General features: G+C 39.7%; 1 protein-coding gene across 2 annotated transcripts in view; it reads right to left on the bottom strand.

Moving 5' to 3' along the window:
* Positions 1-683: 683 nt before the first annotated feature.
* Positions 684-20,947, bottom strand: part of MISO1 (mitochondrial inner membrane subdomain organizer 1) — a 36,640-nt gene continuing 16,376 nt past the window's right edge. Inside the window, exons 5-6 of one of the 2 annotated variants that reach the window (XM_055411249.2) lie at positions 16,293-16,453; positions 684-13,274 (exon numbers count right to left, since the gene is read on the bottom strand). In XM_055411249.2, coding sequence (XP_055267224.2) covers positions 12,873-13,274; positions 16,293-16,453 — 563 coding nt within the window. In that variant the 3' untranslated portion in view covers positions 684-12,872. The remainder of the gene's footprint in view (positions 13,275-16,292; positions 16,454-20,947) is intronic. The other variant, XM_055411240.2, reaches the window with a different exon arrangement.

Raw genomic sequence — 20,947 nt, 5'->3', positions numbered from 1 at the left:
CCCAAACCTAGGGAAACCCCTCGATACTCAGTTCGGGGCTGAGATACTCAAGCACGTCCGCGGTGGGACAGTATAGGAGTCTGGCGAAATCAAACTGGGAAGGAAGGGCGCAGGGACTATGGGCAGTTTGCACCAAAGTAAAAAGTTCCAGAAGTACATCTTAAGGAAAATTCCTCCCTGCTCATCTTATCTCCCCTCTTGTTGTTTTTTTTGTTGTTGTTGTTATTGTTGTTTATTTTTTGTTTATTTTTTACCATTCTAAGAAAATAGCATCTCTTATGCTGTTACAACCAAGGAAACCTACTTTGAGTAAAGTGGAGCTAAAACTGAGCAAGAAAGGGTAGTTAAGCCCACTTTTATTTCCCCGCCCCCTCTCCCAGGTGCTTCTCCTAAGCGTTAACATGCCAGTTATTCAATCAGATCAATTCAGTGGCAGGGGGACTCGAGCGGCCCACGTGCGATTAATGGGAGCACGGGCCTGCGGAGGGAAGCAGTAGGCACTCCAGTGGTGCTGAAACGATGCCATCTACTCAGCATCCCGACGCGGCGAGTGACTAGGTCGCTGCGGCTGCTGGAGCGCGCACCCAGGCAATCGTCGCCTTGTGATCCGGCGTCGGCATTCCGGGATTTGCATTTATCAGCCTTCATTCAACCTGCCCTATTGTTAGTTCAAAGCCTGGCTGGGAGGGACTGGGAGACCCGGCTCCTCACTCACCTTCAGTTTAAAATTCTCCACCAATAAGAGGGTCCTGGAAAAGCTGGCAGCTGGGGGTTGGCAGGGATTTTCTGGGCTTAGTGACAACATAAACTAAAGTCATTTTCTTTGTCAAGCGTGAATTTGCTCAGGAAGTTACAAATGAGCGCCAGAGCTCGGAGAACAGGGGGCCTGGCTGCCGGTCAGCTTTGACGGACAGTTAGTGTTGGGGGGTGGTAGCACCGTGACCTCCCAGCGCAAGATCTAGGGTTTCACCTTTTCATCCCACTTAGCCGATACCATAGAAACAACCCATTTGTATTATTCAGTTCAACAGAGGCAATTACAATGTCACAGCAAAGCACCATGGGCAAGAAGAAACTTTATCCCAGAAGGCGATCCTGGACTCTCAGAAAAAAAGAAAAAGCCACCTGAATAGTTACTTGGATTTCTTCCTTCCAGGAGTACCAGGAAGAAATCAGTTTGGGAAAAGATGTAGAAGGTCCTTTGGCTCCATAAAAGACACTGCCCCAAATTTTCTAGCCCGGCTACAAATTCCCAGCTTAGAAGAAATTAAGCAGATACTCCTTCCAGCCCTACGTTGCTTTTTGGAGAGTTATTTGACTGTTAATCTCCCTGGTGACTAGGAAGCACCCTCCCCCAAGAAAAAGAAAGGGGGAGAAAGATACCCAAGACAACCCCTCACACAATGATAGAAGTTATTCATGGCCCCCCAACCTACTGTGTTTGCATCTGCAGTTTTTCAGATAGGAAAAAGACAAAGGGTGAAATAAATGCATAAAAATGTTCACAACATTTGCTATGCATCCTTTATTTTGATAGGTTTAATCAATTACCATAAATTTGAGAACATTATTTTTTAAATTATACAGTATTTCAAACATACCAAAAACAAGGCAAACAACCCAAATCATACTCTCATTCCTTCATCCCTTCGTTTTTTAAATAAGGCATTCCAGATACAGCTAAAACCCCATCTCAAGGCCCTTCTCCCTCCCTTTCTCCTCAAAGGCAATCATTCTGAAGTTGGTGTGAATCATACTTCATCAAGGTCTTAAGTGTATATATCCATAAATCTTTTAATGTAGCTTTTCCCTCTGAGTCTTTCACCATTAATCAGAGAAAAATTACTAAAACCAAGAAAATGTGGCTGTTACACTAAGTTTTTAGAAGCAGGACAGAACTATTTTTCCCTGCTTGTGACAATCAAGGAGAACAATAACAAAGGGATTAGACAGTGGGTAGTAAACAGCCTCTCTAGGTTACACAAACCCTTCCATGGTTACTGAACAGTCCATAGGAAAACAAACCAAATAACACCCCCATTCTTCCTTCATTGGTTACAAGAATTGGAGAAAATGGGACCTAGGTTAACACTTCTTTGAGCAGGTAAAACATAAATCCTAAATAGTAATAAAATACCTTTTTTGACTGGTCTCTTGGTCATGTAAGCTATAATCTTTTAGTAAGGACTTGCAAGCATAAGGAACTCCTGCTGGGAGCTCAATTCAAGGTTGAAATCAGCCTTGCTGAAAAATCTGGGGTTGAATTCTCCCTGCTTCCCCATACACAGGGACCTCCATCCTCGCAGGGAGTTACAGAAAGCCCTTTACAGCAGTCCTTTGACTTAACCTCCTCACAGCAGTAAAAGAGCTATGAAAGCACCGATTTTTCTTAAATGCCATTGACTGGTGAAAGACATCCTTCCCAACCCCCACTCTCCTCTGGCTTTCAGAGCGATGACTCTCATTAATTATACTGGCACAGCACTGCCTGGCCTCCCTTCTAAATAGCTGCCAGACTCCTCCATATCACCTCTGCCTTGATACACAGTGTGCCCTGACACCAGGATCACAGAAAATCCTGTAAAAGGTACCCGATAAACGGGAGATGATTGATGTGTCTTGCGGTGGGCCCGCTGTGCTGCAAATCTTACAGAGTTCTTAGAAAACTGAACTAGAAATCTGTGTTGGAAATAGATTTCTCTGGCTGTGCAAAAAGTCCTGCTTTCAGTTGCAAAAATAGCTATGTTTGAGAGACTCAAATCAAATCTTTAAGTTACCAGCATGAAACAAGAGAGTGAAGGAGATGAATATTCTATTTTAATCAATGCACCAAGAAATCAAGAGGATGACCAAAGAGCTTAACAATTATCAAGGAGGACCTATTGAGCTTTCAACACTTATGTCTGAAGCACTTGTCATGTACCAGGCGTTGCTGAAGTCTTAGCTGAAATACAGATAGTACTCCTGAAATACAGAGCAGCAGCTGTCACAGATCTGCTCCCTGTAATGATGAAGACTTTTAGATAAAAATCCCAACTCAAATTAGCTTGAGGGCAAAAGGCAATGTGCTGACTCCTAACTTAAGACAGGAGAATAGATAAGGGCTGCAGTAATGACTGAATCGTGGAGTTCGGTCATCATTACGCTCATTCTCACTTTTGTTCCTACTCTTTCTCTGCTTTTTTCCAAAATTTTGATTGTATTCTCTCCTACTACACATGAGCGTCCTCTATAGGCTGGTGGGAGTGGAACATGGCCAAGGACAGCTCCAGGCTTCAACCATCTCCTCTAACACCCTGGAGGGTTCAGGTGGGGGGGAGTTGGGGGTGGGAAGGGAGGCCTTCCTGCTTTTACCATCTGTAAATAAGATTGAAAGGATTCTAACTGACCTGCTTCAAGTCATGTGTCCATCTATATAGATCAATTATTTTGGTCATCAACAGAGTACATATGTGTCCCGCTCCTGACTAGATACCCATGCCTCCCCAGGGCTAGGTGGAATATTATGAGGAACAGCTCCACCAGAACTTGAGGGGAGAATTTGCTCACCATAGGAAAGGGGTTGCTCTTCCCAAATAAGGGTAGGGGGAGAATCTGGCAGATGAAAAGAGAAGGTGTCCCCTAAGTACCCTCTCCTGAATGTGCCACCAAAGAAAGACAGCATATGTTTGTACAGATTCATACCCGTATGAAAGGGAGAAAAATGAGAACAGAAACTTCTAAGTCCATCAGGAAGGATGGGGTGGGGGATAGTGGGCAGATCAGGTTAAAGGTCACTGGTCTTTCCCTCCTCAGCTTGAGAGACATGTATCCACGTATGTGGCCAGCTGTCATGTGGAGCAGGAGATGGAGAGAAAGGAACATAAGCAGAATGGGTGATCTTGGGTAATGGGGTTGTATGATGGGTTTCAGTTTGTTTTGCACTTTTTACTATGGAAAATTTCATACGTACCCAAAAACAGAACAGTATAAGGACAATCTAGGTATTGTATTATCCAGTTTCAACAATTATTAATAATTTTGGTAATCTTTTATCTATTCAGGAATGTGGAAAATTCACTGGAATACTTAAATTGATAATAAACACGTCGGCAGTTCTACAATGTTAGTTAATGAAAGAAATGCATGCTTCCAAAATAACTAAACTGAAGACTAATACATGTGAAGCTCTTAGCAAAGTGTCTAGTACAAAATTAGCTCTCAAAAATGTCAGTTATTTACTGTTATTATTGGCAACCCATTTCAAGCTTTTAAATGCTAACAAACTACATACTGAAACATATTTTTCCTACAAAAGAAAAAAATGTTTAAAGATAAACTCCTTGTTGTCATTGTTTAGTCACTCAGTTGTGTCTGATTCTTTGCAACCCCAGGGACTGTAACCTGCCAGGCTCCTCTGTCAATGGAATTCTCCAGGCAAGAATACTAGAATGGGTTGCCATTCCCTTCTCCAGGGGATCTTCCCAATCCAGGGATCGAACCCAGATCTCCTGCATTGCAGGCAGACTCTTTACTCTCTGAACCATGAGGGAAGCCCCCAAACTCCTTACCAACAGACAATAAATAACATTTTTAAATAGGCTGTTCATATGCTTTTTCTATAGCAAGCCTATATAATTGTTTCCCCTTTTATATGGAAATGTCAAAAATATTACAAGCAAATGCTATTTTCACCTTACAAATAAGGAAAAAATATAGGTTAAATTGTCAAGATCAAGAATGAGTCTGGACTAGATATCTGAATTCTAAACTCCAGGTTCCCTATTTTAATACCTTGGGAAAGAGATTCATCCTGTGAATGCTGGATGAAGGTAAAGTAGCTGAGTTATGCCTGCCTAAGTCCTTCAATTCAACTAAGATTTTCTTATAACCAGTTATACATCTCAAGAGTTTCAATTCCCAGCACAGAATGAATACTTTGTAAAAGGAAGAAAGCATGCTAATTAATGTGAACTTTCCCCATCTTCTGTTTCTTCCCAACTGGTGGTGGTGTTGGGAGTTGGGGAGCAGAATGAAGTGTTTTGCAGGAAACAATAGTGTCAGAGAAGGACAGAGCCCCTTTTCCTTCCTCCTAAAAGCTTCACAACTCAGCTCTATGTGTTTTGTTTCCAGAAAGACCTCCCACAGAGGCAAAATCTACAGCTTTCAAGATGGCCAGAGCCTGATGGGCAGGATGGACATATAATTGAAGTACTTCCTACAGCCTAAGAAATAATATTGAAACTTTGACATTATGTATTTCCCTTAGGGAATATACTGGGATTTCCCCCTCCCATACTATTACAAATTCCTGCAGAATCCCATAATATAATCAAAAGAAAAATCCCATAATATAATCAAAATCTGATTGCAGGTCAGTCATCTAACACAGGAATTATTTTTATAGTCATGAACAAAAGTTTAGGCACATGGGCAAATTATATTGCAGAGTGAAAAATGAAGAAACTGGTAAGACAATACAAATTCCAAAACTTTGAAAGCTGGGGGCTGGGAAGGCAATTTACACCATGAGGAAAATTCTATTTCCAGGGCTATTTGGAATCCTAATGAAGCATGCAATCTCTATTAGTAACAGTTGTTTTTTTTAAACCAGACAAATGGTTAGGTTTTCCCACACAAACATAGTGAAAGGAAAAACTGCATTTTAAAAACCATATGTTAGTTTTTGTTTCATTTACTTGCATATTTAAACTAAATATGTACTTGGGGGCTTGATCTGTTCAAAATATCATGTTCAAATTTGACTAGCTTAAAAAATGTTCCTTCAGACTATTTAAGGCAAATCAATTTTCTTGGTGTAAGATCATGAGAGTTACAAGGGGAAATTAGACTGGAAAAACAAGTTTTGGTCAAAATGAGAAGGCAATGCTGTAATGGTCCACTTCATTCCTTATTTGGTTCCTTTATTTTAAATGAATATTTATAGAGCTCCCATTAAGCAAGCAACTAAGCTAAATGCAGTGGAAGGAGCAGAAATGATCCAAAATTTATAAGGGATGGTTTGAGTAACAGGATGCACTATACCTCAGAAGTGAAAGAAGACCCAGTAGATCTTCTACATATTAATACAATGTGTCAAGTGCTAAAATAAAATGTGCGAAAGTGTTAATCGTCCAGTTGTGTCCAGCTTTTTGTGATCCCATGGACCATAATCCACCAGGCTCCTCTGTCCATGAAATTTTCCAGGCAAAAATGCTGGAGTGGATAGCCATTCCCTTCTCCAGGAGATCTCCCCGACCCAGGAATCAAACCTGAGTCTCCCGCATCACAGACAGATTCTTTACCATGTGAGCCACCAGGGATTCTTTGAAATAGAGGAGGCCTGGCGTGCTGTGATTCATGGGGTCGCAAAGAGTCGGACACGACTGAGCGACTGAACTGAACTGAATTGGAGTGGTGTTGAAGAACAGAAGAGGGCGCTCATTACTTAATTTCATTGACAAAGTCTCTGCTGCTGCTGCTAAGTCGCTTCAGTCGTATCCGACTCTGTGCGACCCCACAGACGGCAGCCCACCAGGCTCCCCCCTCCCTGGGATTCTCCAGGCAAGAACACTGGAGTGGGTTGCCATTTCCTTCTCCAATGTATGAGAGTGAAAAGTGAAAGTGAAGTCGCTCAGCCGTGCCTGACTCTTACCGACCCCATGGACTGCAGCCCACCAGGCTCCCCCGTCCATGGGATTTCCCAGGCAAGAGTACTGTTTTAATAATAGAACAGAAAATAGAAGTAAGGATCCCAGTACTTCAATTTCTAAAATCTCACTTCTGCCTGAATTAGCTGTAGTCCTAACTTAGTTATATAAATCTACAGATTAGGATTCTTCAGAAGAGCTTGTTGGAGAATGAGAGCTTCTCTCATGACTTTCAGTAATCCATATATTTTTGCATTCCAAGGCAGTACACACATTCAAACATATTTGTAAAAAAAAATTTTTTTCAAAAAAAACACTTATTTTTGCCATGTGCCATGCACTTATATATTCTGTTCTTTTTATCTTTTTTAATTGCTAGTAAAAACACATTAAATTGATGTCCATCTCACTAACTAGAGTTCACGACCTACAGCTGAAAAACGTGGTTCCACTATGTTCTTTAAAAGTGAAAAGAAGGGACTTCCCTAGCCTTCCGGTGGTTAAGACTCTGCACTCGCAATGCAGGGAGACCAGGTTCAACCCTTGGTCAGGGAACTAGATCCCGCAGGTTGCAAGTAAGACCCAGAGCAGGCAAATAAATAATTTTCTTTTAAATGAAAATAAGGAAAAGCAAGTTTTCAGTACACTGATAGATCTCAAAAGCATAAAGATTTAAACCTGTGGAAGAAAAAAAAAAAAGGCATGTAATTGCTCAACCCTTTGACCATGAACCCATAGCAACAGAAAGGAGCTTCTAAAGTTGTCCAGTCCTCAAGGGGTAGATCCTCCCCCTTGTGAAGAGGCTATGAAAGGTAAAGGTAATCTTCCAGAGAGCAGAACTGGGTACCCAGATTGACTAAGAAATGTGCACACTGCCAAGACTGGGAGGCATTGTTATCCCTGTCCAGCGGATTGGAACATATGCTAGAAACTACTGACATCCTATTTTCCCTCTATGTTATACATTAAACTGGATGAACTGACATGTGGCCTTAGGTTTCCAGATCATGAGGAACTTCCTCAGTGAAAGTCGCTCAGTCGTGTCTGACTCTTTGTGACCCCATGGACTATACAGTCCATGGAATTCTCCAGGCTAGAATACTGGAGTGAGTAGCCGTTTCCTTCTCCGGGGGATCTTCCCAACTCAGGGATCTAACCCAAGTTTCCCACATTGCAGGTAGTTACTTTACCAGCTGAGCCGCCAGGGAAGCCCACCTCAAGACCTGGGCAAAAGGAATTCACATCACTCAGAGATCCCAAACTGGGGCAGGGACTTACTTCCTAGAGGGAACTCACCTTCTTTCCTGAGGAATAATGAAGCCTAGAATCATCAGTATCTCAGTCAAACTCTTTTCATCATAGTTTGCAAAACTTCAAAATATCTAGCTAATTAAAGGCCTGATTAATACAGTTTTCCAACTTTGATACCATTTTTCTCCATTTTTTGATATTTTGACATAATTTGAAAAGAAGGTAAATGAATGAGCTCAAGAACCATCTTGGAATAGAAATTTGGTTCATTTCTTAAGTTTTTTTACTATTTTACTTTTAAATATCTATTGACATTTTAATTTTTAATCCTGGGGTTTCTATTTTCTTCAGTCTTCTCATAAATTTGCATTACTTTCTTCCTGGGGTTTGCCTTCATTGAAATAGCTACCTTGGTAACATTAGAAAAGTTCCAAACCACTACTGGGGTTCAAGACATGCTACCCCCAAAATATGGGCTTCCCAGGTGAAAGGCGTAAAGAATCTGCCTGCCAGTGCAGAAGATGCAAGAAACACAAGTTTGACCCCTGGGTCGGGAAGATCCTCTAGAGAAGAAAATGGCAACCCAGTCCAGTATTCTTGCCTGGGAAATTCCATGGACAGAGAAGCCTGACAGGCTATAGTCCATGGGGTCACAAAGAATCGGCCATGACTGAGCATACAGACACAAACACACACACACCCCAAAATATGGCTCCTTAGTGTACTGAATATTTTAAGCTGAAGGAGTTTGAAAAAGCAGCAGAAGCAGATGTTCACTCTGACCTCCTCCTTTCCTCCCCCTTCTTCCCTGGAACAGGACATATTTCAAGAAGCCAAGAAACAGCATTTCAGAAGTTCAGGGCACCAACAGAACTATTATTGCTTAAGTCACCATTAAAAGAGATGGGAGACATACCAAGGAGACACACCTACTGCCGGGAGAGCTGGGGTAGAGATGGCTTTTCCAGCTCTTTGCGGTGTGGGGAAGGAGAAGTTTTCCTTGACCTTCTGAGGGTCTCTGGCTGGGTTTGAAAATTAAACTGACAAAGATTAACAAGAGAAAAGCACACAAATTTATTTAATACAAGTTTTATGTGATACAAGAGACTTCATAAGGAAATAAAGACCCAAAGAAATAGACCTGAGTACTTTATGGTAGGCTTGATGGAAAAGTACGTAGTTGTGGAGGAATATGATAGGGAAGGAGTGAGGTAATTGTAGTACATTTACTGGGGGAAATTTAGCAAGCCTGTTTGTTAAGATTCCTCTTGGCATCCCTTTGTGTTTGGAGATAAGGATGCTTCTTTCCTCCAGCTACAGAGAGGGCACTTCCCATCCTAGATGGTATGAATCCAGCAGTTAAAGGCTGTGAACTAGATTGCATTGGGAGTCAAGCAAGTGGGAAAAGAAGAGTTAAGAATCTCCCAAGCCTGGGGACAATGACAGAAAGCCCTACAGACCCCTCACTGAACAGTAACTGTGACCCAGTGTGCTAGAGAAGAGCCAGAACCTCTCTGTCTCATGGATGGAACTAACAGAAATGCTAGCACCACAAACAGAAAGCCACATGTAAGGAGCCCTTGGATGCCTGTTTTCCTCCTCTGGATGGTGGCAGAATATGCTTTTAGCTGCCAGTAATGACCAGTGCTGAATGATATATATGGGAATAGCTTTCACTCTTTTCTCAAGATTTGTTTACTGTTAATTATGATAAAGCTAGTAATGCTATCAACATTTCATATATAAAAAGTGTGGGGACTTCCCTGGTGGTCTAGTGTTTAAGAATCCACAATGCAGGTTCAACCCCTGGCTGGGGAACTAAGATCCCATACGCCACATGCCGCAGAGCCAGTAAACCCGTGCACTGCAACTATGATCTGATACAGCCAAATAAATAAATACCGTTTAGAAAGTATGATTGAAAAATGAAAAATAAATAAAACCCCCAAAAGGAAATGTGGATCTAAGACAAAATAGATAGAAAAGGACCATAAAAATCCAATCCTTTAGAAATACTGTAAGAACTAAATTCATGTCATAGAAATATATTTAAAAAGTTCAGTTCAGTTCAGTCGCTCAGTCGTGTCCGACTCTCCGCGACCCCATGAACCACAGCACGCCAGGCCTCCCTGTCCATCACCAACTCCCGGAGTTCACTCAAACTCATGTCCACAGAGTCAGTGATGCCATCCAGCCATCTCACTCTCGGTCGTCCCCTTCTCCTCCTGCCCCCAATCCCTCCCAGCATCAGAGTCTTTTCCAGTGAGTCAACTCGTCGCATGAGGTGGCCAAAGTATTGCAGTTTCAGCTTTAGCATAAATCCTTCCAATGAACACCCAGGATCGATCTCCCTTAGAATGGACTGGTTGGATCTAAGTAAAAGGGCCTAAATATCCAAAATACCAAAAGGAAAGAAAGCCAAGGGGAAAGGTGGTCATGGACCCTGTCATTTTTGAAGGCAAGAGACCAAGAAGTAGTAAATCCTTGGGCTTCCCTGGTGGTCCAGAGGTAAAGAATCCACCTGCCAATGAAGGAGACAAAAGTTCGATCCCTGGTCCAGGAAGATCTCACATGCCAAGGAGCAACTAAGTCTGTGTGCCACAAGTACTGAGCCTGTGCTCCAGAACCCAGGAGCTACAACCACCGAGTCCACATGCCACAAGTATTAAAAGCCCACATGCTCTAGAGCCTGTGCTCCCCAAGAGAAGCCACGGCCATGAGAAGCTCTCGCACCACAACTAGAGAGCAGCCCACACTTTCTGCAACTAGAGAAAGCCCAAACGCAGCAACGAAGACTCAGCACAATCAAAAACTAATTAATTTTTTTTAAGTAGTAGTAAATCCTCTATTTGAAAAAGGTAAAGAACCTGGACTTTGGTCAGAAATTTAGCCTAAATGGACTTTTTCACATTTTTAGAGTGTCCTGTTATAACCATCCCCAATGACAAAGATCTAGCCTCTCCGCAGTTATCTACTTCATCTTGCCCTTGGACCAAACGAGCTGGTCTAGTTAGTGTTCCCTACTATCTCTTCAAGGAAAAGATTAGACCAGGTTACACAGTCCCCAGGAGGGGCTTCACCAGCCCCGCCTTCACACAGTTCAACTGGAAAGATAACAGTGCACTGGCTGAGCTGGCAGAGGTCATCAGAACTAATTCCAGTGATGACTGTGATGAGATCTGACATCACTTGGAGGCAAACTGAGGGGGAAAAAGGCTCAGGAGCTTGCCACAAAACTAGTTTAACATCTCTGTAAATATAAATCTTAACAACTCTGCAAACAAAAATAACACATCCCCTTAAAACAGAATAGAAAGCTATTGAGGCATTAGATCCAGGGAACAAAATCTACCACATAACTTCCTATCCTACCCCAAACTTGATGAAATAAAGTCACACACACAAAAAGAACTTTGGAAGATTTGAGACCTCACTAAAAATTAATGTTGTTTAATTAGAAAATTTTGGGAAATCTACTTTGCTATGTTTGATTTTGTTTTTTTTTTAAGGTTACATTTATTTTTTAAAAACTCTATTTATTTATTCATTTTGTCTGTGCTGGGTCTTCATGGTTGTGTGAGGGCCTTCTCTGGTTGAGGTGAGTGAGGGCTCTTCTCTTGTTTCAGTTGCAGGCTTCAGCAGTTGGGGCTCCAGGGCTGTGGAGCACAAGTTCAGTAGTTGTGGCACATGGGCTTTGTTGCCCCTCAGCATGTGAAATCTTCCCAGACCAGAGATGGAACACACGTTCCCCACATTGGCAGGCAGATCGTTAACCACTGGACCACCAGAAAAGTGCTACTTTGCTATGTTTTACCCCGGAAGCAGCAGTTTCCTGCTTTAATCAGGTAGCAGCAGTAAACATCCCATTCTAAATCACTGATTCTCATAGGAGTCGGAATGAAGAGGACCACATGACTCCTCTGGAGACCCTGTGAGTGGATCATTGCTGGTGTTTTGAAAGAAGCTTATAATGTCAGGATGATTTTAGCAGCAAGTACATGTTTTTGTATGCCACATCCTCAAAGCCACTCAAACTGGCTCTAAAAAATAAAGAAATGTATTACCTTGCATAATGAGAAACTGGGAGGCAGGAGAGTTCAAGTCCTCGGCGTATCGACAATGTCAGAAGTCACCCTGGTTCTTTCCCGTCTCTGTGCTGCCATCCTCAGCACACTTGTGCTTTTGTTCTCAGGATTGTCCCCCTCATCTAACAACAGGTGGAAATAAGCCACTCTTTATTACTAGAAATGGTCTAAGTGACCGTCTCTTGTGGCTCTGCCCCAAATTCACAAGCAGTTAGAGAGCAATGGAGAAGAAAGAGCAGCCTCAGACATGCTGCCTAAAGAGTTCCTTTATTATAAGTAATCAAAGTTGATAAAACTGGCAAAATAAACAAATACTGTCTTTCAACAAAGGCTAAATATGGCTGCCCCAAATGACTAAAATAATACAACGGCCAATAGTTAAACTTTCTCTTCATATACTATCATTACATGTATACCTCCTTCAACCTGATGAAATTTTTTTTTTTGGCTCCGTTGGGTCATCATTGCTGCCCAGGCTTTTCTGTTTGTGGTTCATGGGCTTCTCATTGTGGTGGCTTCTCCTGTTGTGGAGCACAGGCTCTAGGGCGCAGGGACTCAGTAGCTGCAGCTTCTGGGGTTTGAGTACAGGCTCAGTAGTTGTGCTGGACGTGCTTGTCTTCTGCATTGACAGGTGGATTCTTTACCACTGAGCCACCAGGGAAACCCAACCTGTAACTTTTATGGAGTATTTCATTCTTCTTAAAGCCATACTATATTAATCACCATTTATTTACATTACTCTGATATTACATGTACAAAGAATCATCTCTTAAATATTTAAATACCATTAGAATGCAACTTTGATTTTCTGGGGAAATTTCCCATTTCAACTCAATGAAAAATATCCATTATAATTACATGTTTTATTCTTTTTGGAGTAGGTCACCTCCAGACCTCTTGGAATATTTCACTCTTTTCTACGAAAGTGTATGCGACTCATAAGTTCTCTGAACTTCAGTATTAAGGAGTAGTTATTCATGTTCTCTTTCCATGTTTCATAAGACCTTTTAAATTTGCCATAATAACTTTCTTTCTTCAAGTTGAAATCTGATCCATTTTTTTTTAAATAACTGTCTTTTTTCCATATTTCTCTCCAGGAGCCTTTCAGTTTTTCCAAATAACTTTCTTTTTCAGAATCTTCCTTCCATATTCCTTCTCCTTTTTTTAAGGCTGTTAATTCAGCTTTAAGTAAATTTCTGTGAATTCTCCAATAGATTTTAGAATCATGACTTAACCCCTTAACAAGAACAGTTTTGCCAAGACCTCTTCTCAGGATTTCTTCATTCAGACTCACACTAAAAAATCTACCCTTGAATAAAAAATAATACAAACCAATTATTTAATAAAATTACTAACATACCCATAATAGCTTATTTACTTTAAAATCAGTCAATCTGCAATTTGAGTCCTCTGGAGAAAAGTTAAAAATATAAATGATGGGACTTCCATAGTGGTACAAAGGTTAAGAATCCATGCTTCCACTGCAGGGGGCATGGGTTTGATCCCTGGTAGGGCTCCCACATGGCATGTGGCATGGCCACAAAATATACATGTATATATATATATTTACACACACACATACATACATACATATATATATATATATATGCAAAGGTGTCCTTAAGAGCTTAAAACAGCTAATGTTAAATCCAAGAATTTCATTACTAGATGAGACCTTTGCTCAAAGACAACTGACTCTTTTAGAACACATAGTTCTCCACAGGCTCACTGGTCACCTAACTCAAAAGTGTGTAGAAGCGATAAAGTATGAAAAGAGATTTTTGATTTTTTGGTTGATGTTTGAAGAGAGAATGGAGCACACACCAGTTAGGGAAAATGACAGGAGGCCACAGCAAAAGAAATTAACAAAACTAAAAGGTAGACAAATGCAAAATGGACTGACGCATCACAGAACTGTTAAATTATGTTCAGAATTTCAGTGTTTAGCAAGGCCTGTTTTTAAAAGATGGTCCATAAAATAATGAACATGAAAATAGCCCTAGCCCTTGAATCTTCAAACTTCAAGAAATTTTAGTTATACCTCATTGCCTAGTGAAACCAGATAAATGGGAACTTTCCCCCCTTACTAATTTACAGTATAAAAGAGATCCTGCTTAGCTGTTTCCACAGTCCCTCTGGGATTTTAACTTAACAAGATTAATTTTAACAAGGTGTTAGTAATTTTATAGCTTCATTAGACAAGTAAGTCACAGTTAAAATTTTTTAATGTGAAAACTAAAGGTTTAAAGTAGGAAACATTTTCTAAGATTATCTAAAAGAATAAAGGAAACTTTTGTTCCTTTAAATGTAGTAATTTTTGGTACATGATGATAAGCAGCTAATAAACACAGTTTTAAAGGGTATATCATATTTGTCTCAATCTTTTAAATGTAATGAGCTGAACTAAAGTCAGAATAATTAAAATTCAACCTCACAATACAGAAAAGTTCAACAGGAGAAGTAAATTACTGAAATATGCCTGCTGCTGCTGCTGCTGCTAAGTCACTTCAGTCGTGTCCGACTCTGTGTGACCCCATAGACGGAAGCCCACCAGGCTCCCCCATCCCTGGGATTCTCCAGGCAAGAACACTGGAGTGGGTTGCCATTTCCTTCTCCAGTGTGTGAAAGTGAAAAGTGAAAGTGAAGTCGCTCAGCCCTGTCCAACCCCTAGCGACCCCACGGACTGCAGCCTACCAGGCTCCTCCATCCATGGGATTTTCCAGGCAAGAGTACTGGAAATATGCATATAGTCTGGTATAAGGTAAAGACAGAAAAGGTGAAGTTCGGGCTCAGAAGCCCCAGGTAGCTGGACTTCAATACCAACTCTTCCACTTGGTTACTCAGAGTCCCACCTTTAAATGGGGATAAAATGATTCCATAGCGGGGTTTGAGGATAAATAATACATACTCCTCAATTTAAAAGAGAAGTTAATATTTGAATAAGGCCTTTGGGATCTTTTATATAATTTTGTATTATCAACTTAGTTAAATATTGATGCTTCAACCGATGAAGGTTGGATAATTCTTATTTTGAAAGAACTGAATATGACCTGGACATGCAAAACTTAATGGATTTCATTAGGTGTTCTATTAATTGAGAAAGCTTTTAATAATTAAAATGGTTACAATTCTAATCACTTTAATGTGAGATTATTATTTTTCTTCAGATTATTCTCACTTGTAGTATAATAAAGAACTTTAAAAGTAAGAAAAACTACTCTTAATGCTGTCATAATAATGTAAATAAAAAAAACAATTCTTAATTCTTTCATATTAATGTTTCAACTATTTCATTTTTCCATGTCCTTTTTTCAGTAATCATCCACCAAAAGAAATTTGGAGGAAGGCACATCAAAGAACTCAAGACAGTAACAAAGCAACAGCAATGAGGCTCTGTGGGATTCCCAGTTACAGAATGGCTATGGTCAATCACAAAAGTAAGGAAATTCTGAAGCAATGACTGACCTCTGATCATAAACAGTATTTTTTAAAAAAGTAAATAGTACTTAAATAGGTTCCATTTAAATATGTCCAGTAGTATTAAATATGCTCAATGCTTTTAGAGTTCAAAGACTTACATGTTAAGTCATACCTTTCTACAAGGTATTGGACCAGAATGAGCAATATTTACCTTCATAAAACACTCTTGCTCTTTGCAATTACCAGTTGACACCACACTCAACAAGTGGTTTATAACAAGTGTGATATAATACACTTGTCCGTAAAAAAATATATAAGATACTCCTTAAATAAGCAATGCTGCTGCTGCTGCTGCTGCTGAGTCGCTTCAGTCGTGTCCGACTCTGTGCGACCCCAGAGACGGCAGCCTACCAGCTCCCCCGTCCCTGGGATTCTCCAGGCAAGAATACTGGAGTGGGTTGCCATTTCCTTCTCCAATGCATGAAAGTGAAAAGTGAAAGTGAAGTCTCTCAGTCGTATCCGACTCTTCGCGACCCCATGGACTGCACAGGCTCCTCCGTCCATAGCCAGTCATTAATAATTTGATGTTTCTTACTTTTTCTTAATTTTCTATTTTTCTGTAATAAACATATAAACATTTTCTATAATAAACAAATTTTATAGAAAAATTTATATATGAAACATGGTTCCTTATACATAATCACTAGCAGTAGTAGTTACAAAAGACAAAAGAAAATCAGTTTCATTACACGATCAAGGTTCTAATTAATGATGTGTTTATATATTGGGCTACAATCCATGGGGTCACAAAGAGTTAGACATGACTGAATGACTAACACTTTCACTTTTCACCTATGCATAAATAATAAGAATAAAATATTGCTAGTTATTTCTTCACACTACTTACCTTATTCACTAAAAGGTAGCAAAAGAGTGCTGAATTCTCCTTTCCAAGAAGTTGGAACCATAGTACTTGGGAAGGTTTTAGCTCTTTTTGTAACCACACCTTCCCAATTTCAGTAAGTTCTACTCCAGCCAACTTAATCAGCAAAACACCACGTGGCTCTTCTGAAAAGTTTAGGTAGAAAAGAGTTTACCTTTAATATCACAATTGCAAAAGGAAATTCCAAAGTCATTTGTGCTCCAAAACACAGCTGGATATGTTACTTATAAATACCCAGACTCTCTAGATGTAGCTCCATTTATTTCTATAGTCAACTTGTTTTTTAAAACAATACAAGTAGGTAACAGATGGAATAATTTCAAAAACTCATTTCAGTAAGATCCAGAACAGGATGTGGGGTTTAATCAATTTACCTTTTTTAAAAAAAATCTCCCAGATTTATTTCTATGTACACATACACATAATGCTACAAGTCATGTTGTTCAATAATATAGGTTCCTACTATCAATAAACTGTATAAACTGCTTTTTCACTTAATTTACTGAGGCTGTTTTCCCAATTCAATAAATATTAATATCAACATTATTTTTATACAGTTTATAAAACTTATTTCCAGATAGGATTTTATCAATTTCTATTCCAAGTAATAAAGTCTATACAGTGAAAGCTATGGTTTTTCCAGTAGTCATGTATGGATGTGAGAGTTGGACCATAAAGAAGGCTGAGCACTGAAGAATTGATACTTTCAAATTGTGGTGCTGGAGAAGAGTCTCTTGGATAGCAAGGAGATCAAACCAGTCAATCCTAAAGGAAATCAGTCCTGAATATTCATTGGAAAGACTGATGCTGAAGCTAAAGCTCCAATACTTTGGCCACCTGATAAGAAAAGCCAACTCAGTGGAAAAAACCCTGATGCTGCGAAAGATTGAGGGCAACAGGAGAAGGGGGCAGCAGAGGATGAGATGGTTAGATAGCAGCACTGACTCAATAAACATGAATTTGAGCAAATTCTGGGAGATAGTGGAGGACAGACGAGCCTGACAGACTGAAGCCTGGACTTCAGGGGTCGCAAAGAGCCAGACACGACGGAGCAGCTGAACTGAACTGAACTGAGAGGAGCCTGGCGTACTACAGTCCATTAGGGTCACAAAGTCAGACATGACTAAACAACAACATAGCGTTAAGAAAGTTTGTTTGGGCAAACTCTGGATAAAATTTTAACCAACTAAACTTTATAGGATCTTATTTTAGAAAAAGTTTACAACTTTCCCAAAGGGAAAATGGCTGGCAAAAAAAAAGTTAATGCTTTTTTTAAAAGAAATTATACATTTAACATATATTAAACTCTTATACAAGTATTGATAGTTGAAAGTATAAAGTTAGTCCATTTAATTGCTAGGGAAAAAGTAACGCTTGAGTTCAGAAAGATATCCTAGAAGTTTGTCATGATATTCTTTGATGATAGAAAACCATTTTCTTTAAGGCTTGGGTTTCTTGAAACTTGTCCGAGAGTTTCTGTTAGAGAAGTTTCAAAAGGTATAAGCAGAAGGATTATGTCCTTAGAAAACTCTGTGATACAGTATATTCACAAATTAGATTAAGGCAGAACACACATAATAAAGATTAGATGAAATCAAATCACTGGTACCTAATGAGTGAAGGGAAGTCTAAAGATTCTGTGGCCTCTCTTCAGTCCTTTAATGCTGCCATCAACACCAATTGTCTTTCAATAAAATATCCTCTAGTCTTTAAGACCAAATCTTTAGGACCCAAAATATGAATCTAATCAACACTATCAACCTTGAGTATTAATGTCCTAATTCTTCACTTCAACAAAGGTCATGGGATTCCTTTAAAATTAGCAAAGTCCCCATTAAGAATTTAAAATATGATATGGTCAATACCAATGTAAACATAAATTTTCCAGAAGCTAATCTACTAAATAAGGTAAGTTATATCCATCAAATATTTTTGCCCAAACAGTTGATGTTTTCTTGAAAAAGGAGAGGTTACTTCTAATATTTATGATTTCTAATTTTAGCTTTGTGTGAATCCCTGTCTTTCCAGCTCTTCCATAAATCTTTTACATATATACTTTTTAAAAGCCTAATTCATACTGGATATGAATGCTTAGGATTATAAGCGAAGTGATGTCGCTCAGTCATGTCCGACTCTTCGCGACCCCATGGACTGTAGCCTACCAGGCTCCTCGGTCCACGGAATTCTCCAGGCAAGAACCCTGGAGTGGGTTGCCATTTCCTTCTCCAGGGGATCTTCCCGACCCAGGGATCGAACCCGGGTCTCCTGCATTGTAGGCAGACGCTTTACCATCTGAGCTACCAGGGAAGCCCGCCAAGGATTATGAGGGTACAGCAAAACGGGCGCCAGTGGAGAAGCCCAACAGCACTCCATGAAAAGTGTACGGCTTGGGTTTTGCAGAATGAACAGAGAGAGGAATGGGGAGGAATAGGAAGTGAGCATGTCAAATAAGGGAAAGACCATGGCACCTGGAGAAAACTGCAGACATAAGATGAATACTGACGCAAACCACCACTAAAGAGTTTGTTACATTTATGTTCTATCAGATGGGTAGGAAACTTCACAACTTAATACTCCTAAGGTTTTTAGAAAGATAGTACTTGATTCCAAAACAACTGATTCATCCCCCAGATTTATAGAATATTAAAAATCAGGAAGTTCCCTGGTGGTTTAGTGGTTAGGATTGTGTACTTTCATTATGGAAGCCTGGGTTCAGTCTTTGGTCTGGGAACTCAGATTCCACTACCTCCCAACAGAAATAATAAATGACTGAATAAATAAATATTATAAGTGGATTCATGACAGTGGACAATTTCATGAGATAGGTATATCACATATATCAAAAAGATTATTTTTTACCATTAGGAATAGGAGAAGCTTTGAAATAATATCACTAGACTGCAGGTTTTCTGACTACCATAGGCTCACATCCATTGTTTGCCACTGTATACTGAAACTGCAGCAAACAGCAGGTGTTCAGTAGACATCTACTGAAGAAATGAAGTGTTCTAAGAGTTTCACTTCATAAAAATGTTCAGCTCTGTGTGTGTTTGCCTCATCATATATACCGAAGATAAGATCATGGAAGGAAAGGATATCACAGAATAGTCAATGAGGAAGGAGTCCTGGAAATGTTATTATTCTCTTGTTTGATAGTGGTGGAAACCATTGGCTGAACTGGAAACAGAACACAAGTTCTTTACACCAAACACATTCGACTACACCACACAGACTCTAACGTGATGTAGTTATCTGAGCCAAACCGTTTGGTTAGAATGGGCTCAATCTGTGGGGCCTGAATCTTAGCCCTCCTTACAATAAAATCAAAAGTCCATCTCTATCCTATAGACCAGGTAGTAAAAACAGTGAAAGGAACATAAGGAGCTTTCAATTAATAGCTATTCTTAAATGAACAAGATTATTCTCCAACATCTTATTATGTCATTCAAAATAGTGCTTGGAAAGCAACTTCTAGATTCTAGAACTGTCTTATAGGTAAACAAGTTTAACCAATGTAAATGCAAATTGATCTCTTTAACATGAATAATTTGGGGACTTCTCTGGTAAGAACCTGCCTTGCAATGCAGGCCACACGGGTTCGATCCCTGGTCAGGGAACTAAGATCCCACATGACCAAGTGGGACAAACTAAGCCTGCATGCCTCAACTAGAGTCCACGTGCTGCAACTAAGACTTGATGTAGCTAAACAAATAAATATTTTTTTAAATGAACAATTTATGTCAGTTACAAAAAGTATTAACACTATCATTACACTTGTACTGGTTAGCATCTGTTGGTGTGTCTGTTTCTTTCATTTTTGCAACTCTATACAAAAAGTTGTGGACTGGGTAGCAAAGAATCTGTTTTCTATCTTTAGTTCCATCAACTGTTATGGAGATGGCTGCATACATGACCTTTAACTTCTATAGAAAATATTAAAATAAGTAGGAGAAGTAAGTTTCCTTTTAGCTTTAAAATTTTGATTGTACCAAGTTGATAAACATTATTATTTGATGTATATAATAATATGTATATATACGCAGCACTGTTTATAATAGCCAGGACATGGAAGCAACCTAGATGTCCATCCGCAGACGAATGGATAAGAAAGCTGTGGTACGTTTACACAATGGAGTACTACTCAGCGATTAAAAAGAATACATTTGAATTAGTTCTAATGAGGTGGACGAAACTGGAGCCTATTATACAAAGAGAAGTAAGCCAGAAACTAAAATACCAATACAGTATATTAACACATATATATGGAATATAGCAAGAGGATAACGATAACCCTGTATACGAGACAACAGCAGAGACTTGGATGTGTGGAGCAGTCTTTTGGACTCTGTGGGAGAGGGCGAGGGTGGGATAATTTGGGAGATTGGATTGAAACATATATATTATCATATGTGAAACGAATCTGACGTGGTTGGGGGCTCCCCACCTCAACACTCTGTGGATTTAAGAGGCCGTTTTTTCCGGAAGTGTATAAATTAGCCTGGGATAGAACCTGCATGCTGAATTTACTAATTAAGAAATGAGAAACCAGAACTATAAAGGTGGCATAGAAATACAAAAATAATAATAATAATAATAATATGTATATATAGCACTTAGAG

The sequence above is a fragment of the Moschus berezovskii genome, chromosome 1, assembly GCF_049115385.1.
Source record: "Moschus berezovskii isolate FMDL1 chromosome 1, NW_MosBer_1.0, whole genome shotgun sequence".
Lineage (NCBI taxonomy): Eukaryota > Metazoa > Chordata > Mammalia > Artiodactyla > Moschidae > Moschus > Moschus berezovskii.
Note: the sequence above shows the minus strand (reverse complement) of the source record. Positions and strands in the feature narration are given on the sequence as shown.